The sequence below is a fragment of the Saimiri boliviensis genome, chromosome 6, assembly GCF_048565385.1.
Source record: "Saimiri boliviensis isolate mSaiBol1 chromosome 6, mSaiBol1.pri, whole genome shotgun sequence".
Classification (NCBI taxonomy): domain Eukaryota; kingdom Metazoa; phylum Chordata; class Mammalia; order Primates; family Cebidae; genus Saimiri; species Saimiri boliviensis.
Genome location: NC_133454.1, coordinates 127,022,406 through 127,035,667, shown reverse-complemented (window position 1 = coordinate 127,035,667; position 13,262 = coordinate 127,022,406). Strand labels below are relative to the sequence as shown.

The 13,262-nt window shown below is 52.4% G+C and overlaps 1 protein-coding gene across 2 annotated transcripts; it reads left to right on the top strand.

Moving 5' to 3' along the window:
- The first annotated feature begins 10,434 nt into the window (after nucleotides 1-10,434).
- Nucleotides 10,435-12,672, top strand: CDK2AP2 (cyclin dependent kinase 2 associated protein 2). 2 transcript variants are annotated; one of them, XM_003941192.4, is made up of 4 exons: nucleotides 10,435-11,142; nucleotides 11,454-11,551; nucleotides 11,646-11,778; nucleotides 12,136-12,672. In XM_003941192.4, the coding sequence occupies exons 1-4, from the start codon at nucleotides 11,061-11,063 to the stop codon at nucleotides 12,201-12,203; spliced, it is 381 nt and encodes a 126-aa protein (XP_003941241.1). In that variant the 5' UTR covers nucleotides 10,435-11,060; the 3' UTR covers nucleotides 12,204-12,672. The 2 variants fall into 2 exon arrangements, with proteins under 2 accessions (XP_003941241.1, XP_010350250.1); XM_010351948.3 differs by having other exon boundaries at nucleotides 10,436-11,284.
- The last annotated feature ends 590 nt before the right edge of the window (nucleotides 12,673-13,262 follow it).

Here is a 13,262-nt window from a genome sequence, read left to right as displayed (position 1 = left end):
TGTGCGCCTGTAGTTCCAGCTACTTGGAAGAAGTGGGGAAGATCACTTGAGCCTGGGTGTTCAAGGCTTCGGTGAACTAGGATACTGCCAAGTTCACTACAACGCAGCCTAGGCAACAGGGCAAAGCTCTGCCTCTCTTTAAAAAAAAAAGCCACTGAGCTGGGTGCAGTGGCTCATGCCTGTAATCCCAGCACTTTGGGAGGCCCAGGCAGGCGAATCATTTGAGGTCAGGAGTTCGAGACCAGCCTGACTAACATGGCAAAACCCTGTCTCTACTAAAAATAGAAAAAAATTAGCCGGGCATGGTGGCATGCACCTATAATCCCAGTTACTTCCCAGCTACTCGGGAAACTGAGGCAGGAGAATAGCTTGAACCCGGGAGGCAGAGGTTGCAGTGAGCTCAGATCACACCATTGCACTCCAGCCTGGGTGACAGAGAGAGCCTCCGTCCGCCCCCCCCCAAAAAAAAGGAACAAAAAAAGTAAAGTAAAGAAACCAAGATCTGGGCACCACGTTAGGCTGCTTGTTGCCAGCAGGTGTGGGTGCGAAGGGGATGGTTGTTTTCAGATCTTCTCTGCTGATAACATAAGAAGATGCATGCTATTCTGTGTATATATACATTTATAAATATTTCTGTATGTAAGCAACTGAATCTCTATTAAGCTGCACATGAGTTAATGCTGATGCTGCCAACTCCAGTCCATTACCACATGGATCATTCTAGTCCTCCCACTTGCTTCGCTGTAACTTCTCATTCCAACAGTGATCCCACCATCCATCGTCTGTTTACTTAATCGTTCAGTTCCAGCACACATGTGTGGTGGTTTGAGAAGTGTTAACCCATCCTCTGTGAGACCATGCAGTTCCTTCTGCCTTTAGACTTACAGACTCGCTCATTTCTAGGTCAGCACCTTATTCCCACAGCCCCTATGGTGACGTTGTTACATATGTTTGTAATCTAGCTAGTTTCTCTGGTCACATTCTGCATTCCATCCTGGGATCCACTGACTGCCAGGATGAAGTTTTTAAAATTGCATACATTAAGGTTTACTCAGACCAGCACTATGGCTCACACCTGTAATCCCAGCACTTTGGGAGGCCAAGGAGGGAGGATTGCATGAGCCCAGGAGCTGGACGATGGAGTGAGCCATGATTGCACCACTGTACTCCAGCCAGGGCAACAGAGCAAGACCCTGAATCCAAAACACAAGTCAGCCAGGCATGGTGGCTCACACCTGTAATCCCAGCACTTTGGGAGGCCAAGGAGAGTGGATCCACCTGAAGTCAGAAGTTCGAGACCAGCCTGGCCAACATGGTAAAACCCCATCTCTATTAAAAATACAAAAATTGGCCAGCGTGGCAGCTCACATCTGTAATCCCAGCACTTTGGGAGGCCGGGGCAGATGGATCATCTGAGGTCAGGAGTTCCAGACCAGCCTGACCAACATGGTGAAACCCTGTCTCTACTAAAAATGCAAAAGTTAGCTGGATGTGGTGGTACACGCCTGTAATCCAAGCTACTCTGGAGGCTGAGGCAGGAGAATCACCTCAACCCAGAAGGTGGAGGTTGCGGTGAGCCAAAATTACGCCATTGCACTCCAGCCTGGGCAACAACAACGAAACTCTGTCTTGAAAAAAAAAATAAGAAAATTAGTTGGGCGTGGTGGTACATGCTTGTAGTTCCAGCTACTAGAGAGGCAGAGGCATAAGAATCACTTTAACCTGGGTAGTGGAAGTTGCAGTGAGCTGAGATCACACCACTGCACTCTTGCCTGGGCAACAGAGTGAGACTCTGTCTCATTAAAAAAAAAAAAGTTTACTCACACAGAAGACTTTCACTCCCCTGTGCTTTACCTATTCAATTCTACTCCCTCCACCTCCAGATCCCCCGCTATCAGTTGTCTGTTCAACTTCCGTAGTTTTTCTTTTCCAGAATGTCGTAGAATTGGAATCATACAGTACGTAGCTTTTTCAGACTGCTTCCTTCACTTAGCAATATGCATTTAAGATTTAGCAAACAGCCGGGCGCGGTGGCTCAAGCCTGTAATCTCAGCACTTTGGGAGGCCGAGGTGGGTGGATCACGAGGTCGAGAGATTGAGACCATCCTGGTCAACATGGTGAAACCCCATCTCTACTAAAAATACGAAAAATTAGCTGGGCATGGTGGCGTGTGCCTGTAATCCCAGCTACTCAGGAGGCTGAGGCAGGAGAATTGCCTGAACCCAGGAGGCGGAGGTTGCGGTGAGCCGAGATCCCGAATTGCACTCCAGCCTGGGTAACAAGAGCAAAATTCCATCTCAAAAAAAAAAAAAAAAAAAAAGATTTAGCAATGTCTTTTCATGGCTAGATAGGTGATTTCCTTTCATTCCCAATAATATTCCACTGTATGGACATGTCAGTTTGTTTATCCATTCACCTTTTTTTTTTAAATGTGACAGAGTCTCACTTTGTCACCCAGCCTGCAGTGCAATGGCATAATCTTGGCTTACTGCAACCTCTGCCTCCTGGATTGAAGCAATTCTCCTGCCTCAGCCTCTCGAGTAGCTGGGATTACAGGCACCCACCACCACGGTCAGCTAATTTTTATATTTTTAGTAGAGACGGGGTTTCACTATGTTGATCAGGCTGGTCTCGAACTCCTGACCTCAGGTGATCCACCCACCTTGGCCTCCCAAAGTGCTGGGATTACAGGTATGAGCCACCACACCCAGCCCTATTCACCTATTGAAGGGCATCTCGGTTACTTCCAGTTTTGGAGATTATCAAACTTCTGTAAATATTCACATGTACATGTTTGTGTGTGTTCATACATTTTCAAATCGGTTGGGTCAACACCCAGGAACACAACTGCTGGATCATAGAGTAAGTCTACGTGTGGTTTTGGAAGAAGCCACCGAACTGTCTTCCAAAGTGGCTGTACCATTCTGCACCCCCACCGACAGTGGATGTGAGTCCCTGCTGCTCACACCCTTGCCAGCAATTGAACGTTGTCAGCTTCTGGATTTTAGCCGTTCTAACAAGAATGTGGTGGTATCTTCTTGTTCATCCATTCATTTTTCAACATTTTATGGTAAAACTTTTCAAACAAGGCCGGGCGCGGTGGCTCACGCCTGTAATCCCAGAACTTTGAGAGGCCGAGGCGGGTGGATCACTAGGTCGAGAGATCGAGACTATCCTGGTCAACATGGTGAAACCTCGTCTCTACTAAAAATACAAAAAATTAGCTGGGCATGGTGGCGCGGCCTGTAATCCCAGCTACTCAGGAGGCTGAGGCAGGAGAATTGCCTGAACCCAGGAGGCGGAGGCTGCGGTGAGCCAAGATCGCGCCATTGCACTCCAGCCTGGGTAACAAGAGCGAAACTCTGTCTCAAAAAAAAAAAACTTTTCAAACAGGCCAGGCATGGTGGCTCCAAGCCTGTAATCCCAGCACTGTGGGAAGCCGAGGTGGGCAGATTACTTGAGATCACAAGTTCCAGACCAACCTGGCCAACACGATGAAACTAAAAATATAAAAATTAGCTAGGTGTGGTGGTACGTGCCTGTAGTCCCAGCTACTCAGGAGGCTGAGGCAGGAGAATCGCTTGAACCCAGGTGACAGAGGTTGTAGTGAGCTGAGATTGTGTCACTGCACTCCAGCCTGGGTGACAGAGCAAGACTCCATCTCTAAATAAATAAATAAACTGGCTGGGTGTGGTGGCTCACGCCTGTAATCCCAGCACTTTGGGAGGCCAAGGCAGGCCTGAGGTCAGGAGTTCGAGACTAGCCTGGCCAACATGGCGAAACCCCATCTCTACTAAAAATACAAAAATTAGCCGGGTGTGGTGACACATGCCTGTAGTCCCAGCTACTGGGGAGGTGGAGGCACAAGAATCGCTTGATCCCAGGGGGACAGAGGTTGCAGTAGGCAGATATCAAGGCACTGGACTCCAGCCTGGGCGACAGAGACTATCATCTCAGAATTTAAAACTTTCAAACATACGGCAAAGTTGAAAGGACTGTACAGAAATACAATGCTGGGCACTAAAATAAGTTTTCATTCACTGGGCAAGCCGATAAAAGCCCATTCTATACACTGAATTTAGCCAGTGGGCCCACTTTTCAACTTCTGATTTGGAGGCTTCAAGGTTGAAAGGCTCCAACATCCAGGGGATGAGCTCTGGGTCTGGGGGCTGGGAGGAGGGACGCCCTGAAGTGTCGTACCAAGGAATCTATGCTATCTTCGCCTGAGGTAGACAGTCCTCTCTCTCAGACAGGCCACAGCTGTCACCACCTGCCTCTCTCAGGGAACTCTGTGCCCCTCCTGCCACGGCCTACTGCTCCAAGGAGGAGGGACACCTAAAACTGCTTTAGGGCCAAGCCAGTGGCTCCGATCTGTAATTCCAGCACTTTGGGAGGCTGAGGCAGGAGGATTGCTTGAGCCCAGGAGGCAAGACTACAGTGAGCCATGTTTGCCCCACTGCACTCAAGCCTGACGGGGTGACAGGGTAAGACTCTTGTCTCAAAAATAAATAAATATAAATGAATGAATAAACTGCTCTACAAGGTTCAGCCCCTCAGGCACCTCCCAAGCAAGCCCCTTCCCCCAAACATAGGTGTTATGGACTAAATGTTTGTTTCTCCCCAAAATTTACATGCTGAAGCCCTAACTCCTACTGTGGCTGTGTTTGGAGATGAGATGGGCAGCTAAGGAGGTAATTAAGGTTAAATGAGCCGGGCGCGGTGGCTCACGCCTGTAATCCCAGCACTCTGGGAGACCGAGGTGGGTAGATCACAAGGTCAGGAGTTCGAGACCAGTCTGGCCAAGATGGTGAAACCCCGTCTCCACTAAAAAACACAAAAAATTAGCTGGGCATGCTGGCAGGTGCCTGTAATCCCAGTTATGAAGGAGGCTGAGGCGGAGAATTGCTTAAACCTGGGAGGTGGAGGTTGCAGTGAGCTGAGATCGCTGCCACTACACTCCAGCCTGGGCGAAAAAGTGAGACTGTCTCAAAAAAAAACAACCAAAAAAAGTAAAAAAAAGGTTAAATGAGATTAGCCAGGCGTGGTAGCTCAAGCCTGTAATCCCAGTACTTTGGGAGGCTGAGGCGGGCGGATCACAAGGTCAGGAGTTTGAGACCAGCCTGACCAACATGGTGAAACCCCGTCTCTACTAAAAATGCAAAAATTAGCTGGTGTGGTGGCGGGCTCCTGTAATCCCAGCCAATCGGGAGGCTGAGGCATGAGAATCACTTGAACCCAGAAGGAGGAGGTTGCAGTGAGCCAAGATCTTGCCATTGCACTCCAGCCTGGGTGACAGAACAAGACTCTGTCTCAAAAAAAAAAAAAAAAAAAAAAAAGCCGTAAGGGTAGGGCTCTGATTCGATAGGATTAGAGTCCTTTTTTTCTTCTTCTTCTTCTTCTTTTTTATTTTTTTGAGACAGGGTCTTGCTCTATTGCCCAGGCTGGAGTGCAGTTGCATATTCACAGCTCACTACAGCCTCCGTCTCCTGGGCTCAAGCAATCCTTCCACCTCAGCCTCCTGAGTAGCTGGAACTACAGGCACATGCCACCATATCAGGCTAATTTTTGTATTTTTTGTAGAGACAGGGTCTAACTATGTTGCCCCGGCTGGTTTTGAACTCCTGGGCTCAAGCAATCCTCCCACCTCAGCTTCCCAGTGTGCTGGGATCACAGGAGTGAGCCACTGAGTCTGGCTCTTTTTTGTGTGTTTTAGATGTGGAATCTTACTATGTTGCCCAGGCTGGACTCAAACTCCTGGGTTCAAGCAAGTCTTCATTGTGAGCCTCCCAAGTAGTTGAGATTACAGCCTTGTGCCTCCCTGCCCAGCTTCCAGGATTAAGTACTTATAAGAAGAGATACCAGAAAGCTCGTTCTTTCTCTCTGCACCAAGAACATATGAAAACATAGCCAGAAGGTGGCTATTTGCAAGCCAGGAAGAGAGCCCTCATCAGAAACCAACGGTGCTAGCAACCTGATCTCAAACTTGCAGTCTTCAGAACCGTGAGAAAAGAAAGAAATGTTCGTTGTTGAAGCCACCCAGTCTATGTTTTTTTTGTTGTTGCTGTTTTGTTTTGTTTTGTTTTTTTGAGATGGAGTCTTGCTCTGTCACCAGGCTGGAGTGCAGTGGCGCAATCTCGGCTCACTGCAACCTCCACCTCCTGGGTTCAAGCGATTCTTCCACCTCAGCCTCCAGAGTAGCTATGACCACAGGCGTGTGCCACCATGCCCGGCTAATTTTTTTGTATTTTTAGTAGAGATGGGGTTTCACCATGTTGGCCAGGATGGTCTCGATCTCTTGACTTTATGATCCGCCCACCTCCCAAAGTGCTGGGATTACAAGCCTGAACCACTGCACCCGGCCAGTATTTTGTTTTGTTTGTGGAATTAGGCCAGTGGCTCTTGCCTGTAATCTCAGCACTTCAGTAGGCTGAAGTAAGAGGACTGCTTGAGCCCAGGAGGTCAAGGCTGCAGTGACTGATATAATGGGCAGTGGAGAAAGTAAGATGTGGAAGTGGCAGAGGCTGTGAACTATAGCTACTCTATCTTTTTTTTTTTTTTTTTTTTTTTGATACTGAGTCTTGCTCTGTCTCCCAGGCTAGAGTGCAGTGGCAGAATCTCAGCTCACTGCAGCCTCCAACTCTCTGGTTCAAGCAATTCCCCTGCCTCAGCCTCCCGAGTGGCTGGGAGTACGCGTGCACGACACCACGCCCAGCTAATTTTTTTGTATTTTTAGTAGAGACAGGGTTTCTCCATTTTGGGTCAGGCTGGTCGCGAACTCCTGATCTCAGGAAATCCGCCCATCTCAGCCTCCCAAAGTGCTGGGATTACAGGTGTGAGCCACTGTGCCCAGCCAGCCATTCCATCTTGAATAAGAGCTGGGTAAAACGAGACTGAGACCTACTGGGCTGCATTCCCATATGGTTAAGGCATTCTAAGTCACAGGCTAAGCTAGGAGGTCAGCACAAGGTACAGGTCATAAATACTTTGCTAATAAAACAGGCTGCAGTAAAGAAGCCAGCTAAAACCCACCAAAACCAAGATGGTGATGAGAGTGACCTCTAGTCGTCCTCACTGCTACACTCCCATCTGAAAATTGATGCAATGACACTGTCAGGAAGTTACCCTATATGGTCTAAAAAGGGGAGGCATGAATAATCCACACCTTGTTTAGCATATCCGCAAGAAATAACCATAAAAATGGGCAACCAGTAGCCCTTGGGGCTGCTCTATGGAGTAGCCATTCTTTTATTCTTTTCTTTTTTTTTTTTTAGACGGAGTCTTGCTCTTGTCACCCAGGCTGGAGTGCAATGGCTCAATCTCAGCTCACTGCAACTTCCATCTCCCAGGTTCAAGCAATTCTCCTGCCTCAGCCTCCCTAGTAGCTGGCATTACAGGCATGCACCACCATGACAGCTAATTTTTGTATTTTTTTTTTTTTTTTTTTTTTTTTTTTTGAGACGGAGTTTCGCTCTTGTTACCCAGGCTGGAGTGCAATGGCACGATCTCGGCTCACCGCAACCTCCGCCTCCCGGGTTCAGGCAATTCTCCTGCCTCAGCCTCCTGAGTAGCTGGGATTACAGGCACACGCCACCATGCCCAGCTAATTTTTTGTATTTTTAGTAGAGACGGGGTTTCACCATGTTGACCAGGATGGTCTCGATCTCTCGACCTCGTGATCCACCCGCCTCGGCCTCCCAAAGTGCTGGGATTACAGGCTTGAGCCACCGCGCCCGGCCTAATTTTTGTATTTTTAATAGAGACAGGGTTTCTCCATTTTGGTCAGGCTGGTTTCGGACTCCCAACCTCTGGTGATCTGCCTGCCTCAGCATCCAAAAGTGCTGGGATTACAGGCATGGGCCACCATGCCTGGTCATTCTTTTACTTTCTTTTCTTTTCTTTTTTTTTTTTTTTGAGACAGAGTTTCACTCTTGTTGCCCAGGCTGGAGTGCAATGGCGCGATCTCGGCTCACCGCAACCTCCGCCTCCTGGGTTCAGGCAATTCTTCTGCCTCAGCCTCCTGAGTAGCTGGGATTACAGGCACGCGCCACCACGCCCAGCTAGTTTTTTGTATTTTTAGCAGAGACGGGGTTTCACCATGTTGACCAGGATGGTCTCGATCTCTCGACCTCGTGATCCACCCGCCTCGGCCTCCCAAAGTGCTGGGATTACAGGCTTGAGCCACCGCGCCCGGCTCTTTTACTTTCTTAATAAACTGTCTTTCACTTTATGGACTCGCCCTAAATTATTTCTTGCATGAGATCCAGGAACCCTCTGGTGGGATGTGGATCCGGACCCCTTTCCTGTAACAGAAGGAGTGGGGGCTTGGTGGTTCCCAAAGGAGGCATAACCCTCCATGGCTCCTCTTCACCTACTGTGGATCACAGATTTCTTGAGAGTGCACCCTCAGTGCCACCAATAGGGAGCGTAAGACCTTGGGTGACCTGATCAACACCTTTTCATTTTAACAGTAGTTGGATTTGAATATGTATTCAAAAACTATAAATAGTGAGTACACAATTAAATGGACATTATTACTTTTCCTATTTAAGATTTTTTTTAAGTGAGTTAATTCAAAGGAAATGTTCAACAGATGGCAAGACCGATGGCGTTTTTCTAACGGCTGGAGTTAGGGAAGCACTGGACTCTGTGGTCAACTCAGCTTCCTTACATCCAGGTCACCTAAGGTCCCCTCCTGCCCCTGTGGTTATTTCCACGGCTCCACCCCCACTCCCCAATGACCTCTCCAGCAGAAAAAACAAAAACAGACAAACAAAAACACTGCTTCTCAAACACATGCTGTGCTCTCCCATTTCCCAAGGTTTTGCACATGCCAGTCCCTCTACCTGGAGTGCTCGCTCCATCTCCACTTCTGCCCCCGCCTACTCAAATGCTACCTGCTCTTGAAAGATTTCTTGATGCCACCCAGCAGATCCTTTCTCTATTCCAATGCACCCTGTCCGGGTCTCCCCTGTGGCCACTGTCTCACTGCAGTGAAAGGAAGATGTTGCTTCCCTGTCTGTCTCAGAGAATAAGGCCTCCTTGGGTACAGAGGCCATGGCCGGTTCGTTTCTGTAACCTCGGCGTTCGGCACAAGATGTGGGACGGAGGAGGGAGTCAAGGGAGTCAGAACATGGTTTTTTTGGTTTTGTTTGTTGGACGGAGTCTTGCCCTGTCGCCCAGGCTGGAGTGCAATGGCAAGATCTTGGCTCACTGCAACGTCTGCCTCACTGCAACCTCTGCCTCCTGGGTTCAAATGATTCTCCTGCCTTAGCCTCCCAAGTAGCTGGGATTATAGGTGCCGCCACCACGCCCAGCTAACTTTTGTATTTCACCATGTTGGTCTCGAACTCCTGACTTTTTTTTTTTTTCAGACAGAGTCTCGCTCTTTCGCCAGACGCCAGGCTGGAGTGCAGTGGCGCGATCTCGGCTCACTGCAACCTCCGCCTCCCAGGTTCAAGCAATTCTCCTGCCTCAGCCTCCCGAGTAGCTGGGACTATAGGCGCGCGCCACCACGCCCAGCTAATTTTTTATATTTTTAGTAGAGACAGGGTTTCACCATGTTAGCCACGATGGTCTCAATCTCTTGACCTCGTGATCCGCCCGCTTCGGCCTCCCAGAGTGCTGTGATTACAGGCGTGAGCCACCGCGCCCGGCCGAACGCCTGACCTCTTGATCGGCCCACCTCCACCTCCCGAAGTGCTGGGATTACAGGCGTGAGCCATCGCCGGCCAGAACATGTATATTGGATGGATGAATGAATGAATGACTGTCCCGGAGATGAAGATCTACAAAGCTGGGACCACGAAGGTACATAAGGCCAGAAAAGTTTGAGCTTGGGGAAGGAGACCGGGAGAAAGGGTTAGCTAGTGGAGGAGGGTCTGAAGTCTAAGTTTGTGGTGAGTGAGATTTGAGGGGAGGCGTCTGAGTGGTGGAGTGGAAAGGGACGGGGGCCCTGGAGTGGGACAGGAAGGCGGAGAACGAAACAACAAACACTTTATTCACTTAGTCCACACAACAACCCAATGAGATCGTCATTTTCCCCATTTTACGGATGGGAAAACTGAGGCATACTGAGGCGAGACACTTGCCTGGGGGAAATCGCCAGTGGGGGTGGTGCTGAGATTCGAACCCAGGCGGTTGGCTCCAGTCGGTGCTCTTGATCAGTTTGGTCCGGGCCTGCCACACAGCAATCCCGCAAGTTTGCCCTACGGCCATTGTCACTAGCTGAGGCGGCGGTGCGGGGCCTTGGGGGTGCAGGCAAAGGGGTCTTTGAGGTCGCCCTTGGACCTGAGGACCAGCCAAGACACAGGAGGAGCGGCGCGTGGCGGCACTGAAGAGGGGCCCGTTGCCATGGGAACAAACGCAGGCCTCGGGCGGACGCATGCGCAGATCGGCGCGAGGGTGTTGAACCGGTGAAAGGTGACGTAAAAGCGCACGGGGTGGGGCACGGGGCTCGGGACGTCAAAGCTCTGCGTCCTTCGGCCCCGGGAGGGGATAGGCGCGCACAGCGGCGGCGACAGCGGCGACGGCGGCGGCGACGGCAGCGGCGACAGCAACCCCTGCTGGGCCGAAACTGGGCAGAGCGGAGCCGACGTCTGAAGCAGCGCGAGTGAAGCGCGAGGGTAGCGTCCGCCTCCGGGAAGATCCCTCGGCGCGAACCGGCTGCCCAGCCCGGGGTCCGGGTTCCCGAGGCCCCGCCTCTAAGGCCTGGGGACTAATCGGATTGAGAGCGCGCCGGCCCGGGCCGCGAACTCGCCAATTGCGGAGGACGGCAGCCACCGCCCAATCCGGAGCAGACAGGTGCGAGGTCCGGAAGGCGGAGGCCAATCGGCGGCGGTTGCGACCTGCTGGGGCAGGTCTCGTCCAATAAGGAGGCTCGAGTGACATCTTCAGGCGCCAATCGGGAGTGAGAGAGCATTCGAGCCCGCTCGCCCTTCCGGCCAGACCTCTATTTACCAGGGGCGTGCAGCCCGCTTGCCAATCAGAACGCGGCTGAGCGGCCCGGCGGCCAACCCCAGAGGAGCGGCCGGCTGGCGTCCGCCGCGCCCAGGAGTTGGGGATGTCCTACAAACCCATCGCCCCCGCCCCCAGCAGCACCCCTGGCTCCAGCACTCCTGGGCCGGGCACCCCGGTCCCTACAGGTGAGGATCCAGCTCCACCCCTGCTCGCCTGCCGGGCGGTCGAGGTCTCGAAGAGAAGACGGCCTGAGTTCTGCAATACTGGGCCTGCCGCCTACCCCTCGCTGAGCCTCAGTTTGCTGGCCTGTGAAATGGGCGTGGTCATGTAAGGGCTTGTAGGTGGCGCACAGGGGGAGGGATTTGTCCCTGAAGTTGATCAGCATGGAATGAAGCATCCTTTGGAGGGAATCGGGCGAACCCGGTCCTGGGCTTGGAAAAGCAGGGAGGCGCGTCCCCGCCCAGCGCTGACCTCTTACTCGCACCTGTTGCTGCAGGAAGCGTGCCGTCGCCGTCGGGCTCAGTGCCGGGAGCCGCCGCCCCTTTCAGACCGCTGTTTAACGACTTTGGACCGCCTTCCATGGGCTATGTGCAGGTGAGTGGGGCCAAAGCCTTGCTTATGGATGGGGACTGGAGTGCCCTTCCCTGCCAGGTGCCTGAGCCCACTGCCCTGTTCTCTTTTGACATAGGCGATGAAGCCACCCGGCGCCCAGGGCTCCCAGAGCACCTACACGGACCTGCTGTCGGTCATAGAGGAGATGGGCAAAGAGATCCGGCCCACCTATGCTGGCAGCAAGAGCGCCATGGAGCGCCTGAAGAGAGGTAAGTGAGGCCAGGCCGCCCTGCCCTGCTCCCCTGCTCGGGAAGCCGACACTGGACTATCCTTCATTAGGGAAGTAAGGACATCTGGAGGTCCCCTGAGCCACGCCTAGACTAGGGCCAGTATTACTATGCAGAGAGGTGTTTTGAATTTAAATTGAGTCCATTTCCAGGGAAGAGCCTGGGAATTTGTATTTCAACAGGGCCACCTGGAGGATTAGCCAAACCTCTAATCTCATCTCGACATTATTAGATTTGAATTTCTCTTGCCGAAAGGAAAGGGAGTGGGGAGGCAGTGGCGGTCCTCTGGAGGGCGGAGGTGGGGCCATGGAGGGTTGCTGAGACCCCACCTACCCCCAGGTATCATCCATGCCCGGGCCCTAGTCAGAGAGTGCCTGGCAGAGACAGAGCGGAACGCCCGCACGTAACAGGAAGCCTCTCGGCCTCAGCGTCTGGACCTTTCCCGGCCACTGCAGAGCACCCGCTTCTCCCTGGCCATCATCCCGAGTTGCACTAACCATCCTGGGCTTCCTGTCCTGTGTCCCTTGGTGGGTGCCCTCCAGGAACCAAAGGGCGGCTCTCACTCCAGGTGGCAGCACTAAGAACGCCCCCCACACACACACACACACAGAGCAAGAGTTAGCAGCGAGGTCCCTGTGAGTCGCGCCCATGACCTGCCGACAGTGTTGCCCACTGGAACTTTCTGTGGCCCCCACTGCTCAGCCCCTCCCAGCACTTCTCCCACTTCGTCCTGAGCCTCCCTCTCTCCCAGCAGGGGCTCAGGCCTGGCACCTGCTTGCCTTGTGTCCTGGGCCATAGTGACTCTTTTCTCTGTGTGTCTTTTGCTAAATATGCCCTTTTTATATTAATAAAAGATGATTTGGAGTTGTGCTCTCAGCTCTGAGCCTTTCTGGGTCTGGTTCTTCAGCTAAGCCTGGGTGGGCCAGGCAGAGAAGGAAGAGAACGCTAGGGGTGGGGAGGGTGTGACGGAACGGGGTTTGACTTGCGTCTGCGGGCCACAGGCCTTCCGTGGGACCCGGGCCCTCTCCTGCCCCAGCCCTGGTGCTGAGAGCCCTGGGCCTTCCTGTGGTGCCACCAGGGGGCAGAGCAGGGCCTGGCTGCTTCCACAGCCCTTGGCGCTGTGGGCAGCCTGGGCCTGGAGGGCGCTTCCTCTGGATTGGCGGTGATGCCTGGCAGCGGGGAAATGCCAGTTCACGTAAGCCACTCCCTTACACGCCCTAATGCCCTGAAAACACCCCAGCCTCTGAATCAGCCCTGAAGGTCTCTGACTTCGCAGAGAGAATGCGCACTGCTGTTTCCAGGACTGGCCTCAGAGTCAAGCGAGAGGCTGGCGGGTGCTGCCGTCACCAACGCAGCACCTGTAGCAGGCTGGGCGCGATCCCAGGAGCCCAGCCTTGGGGTTCCTTAGGGTGCCTCGCCCTTTGCCCAGACTCCGGGTGGCTGGGTCGCCGGACTTGTGGACCCGG

Coding starts and splice junctions, on each gene's coding strand:
- CDK2AP2 (XM_003941192.4), top strand. CDS start 11,061: ATGTCCTACAAACCCATCGCCCCCGCCCCCAGCAGCACCCCTGGCTCC. Junction 11,143..11,453: donor GGGCACCCCGGTCCCTACAG/GTGAGGATCCAG, acceptor CTGTTGCTGCAG/GAAGCGTGCCGTCGCCGTCG. Junction 11,552..11,645: donor CTTCCATGGGCTATGTGCAG/GTGAGTGGGGCC, acceptor CTTTTGACATAG/GCGATGAAGCCACCCGGCGC.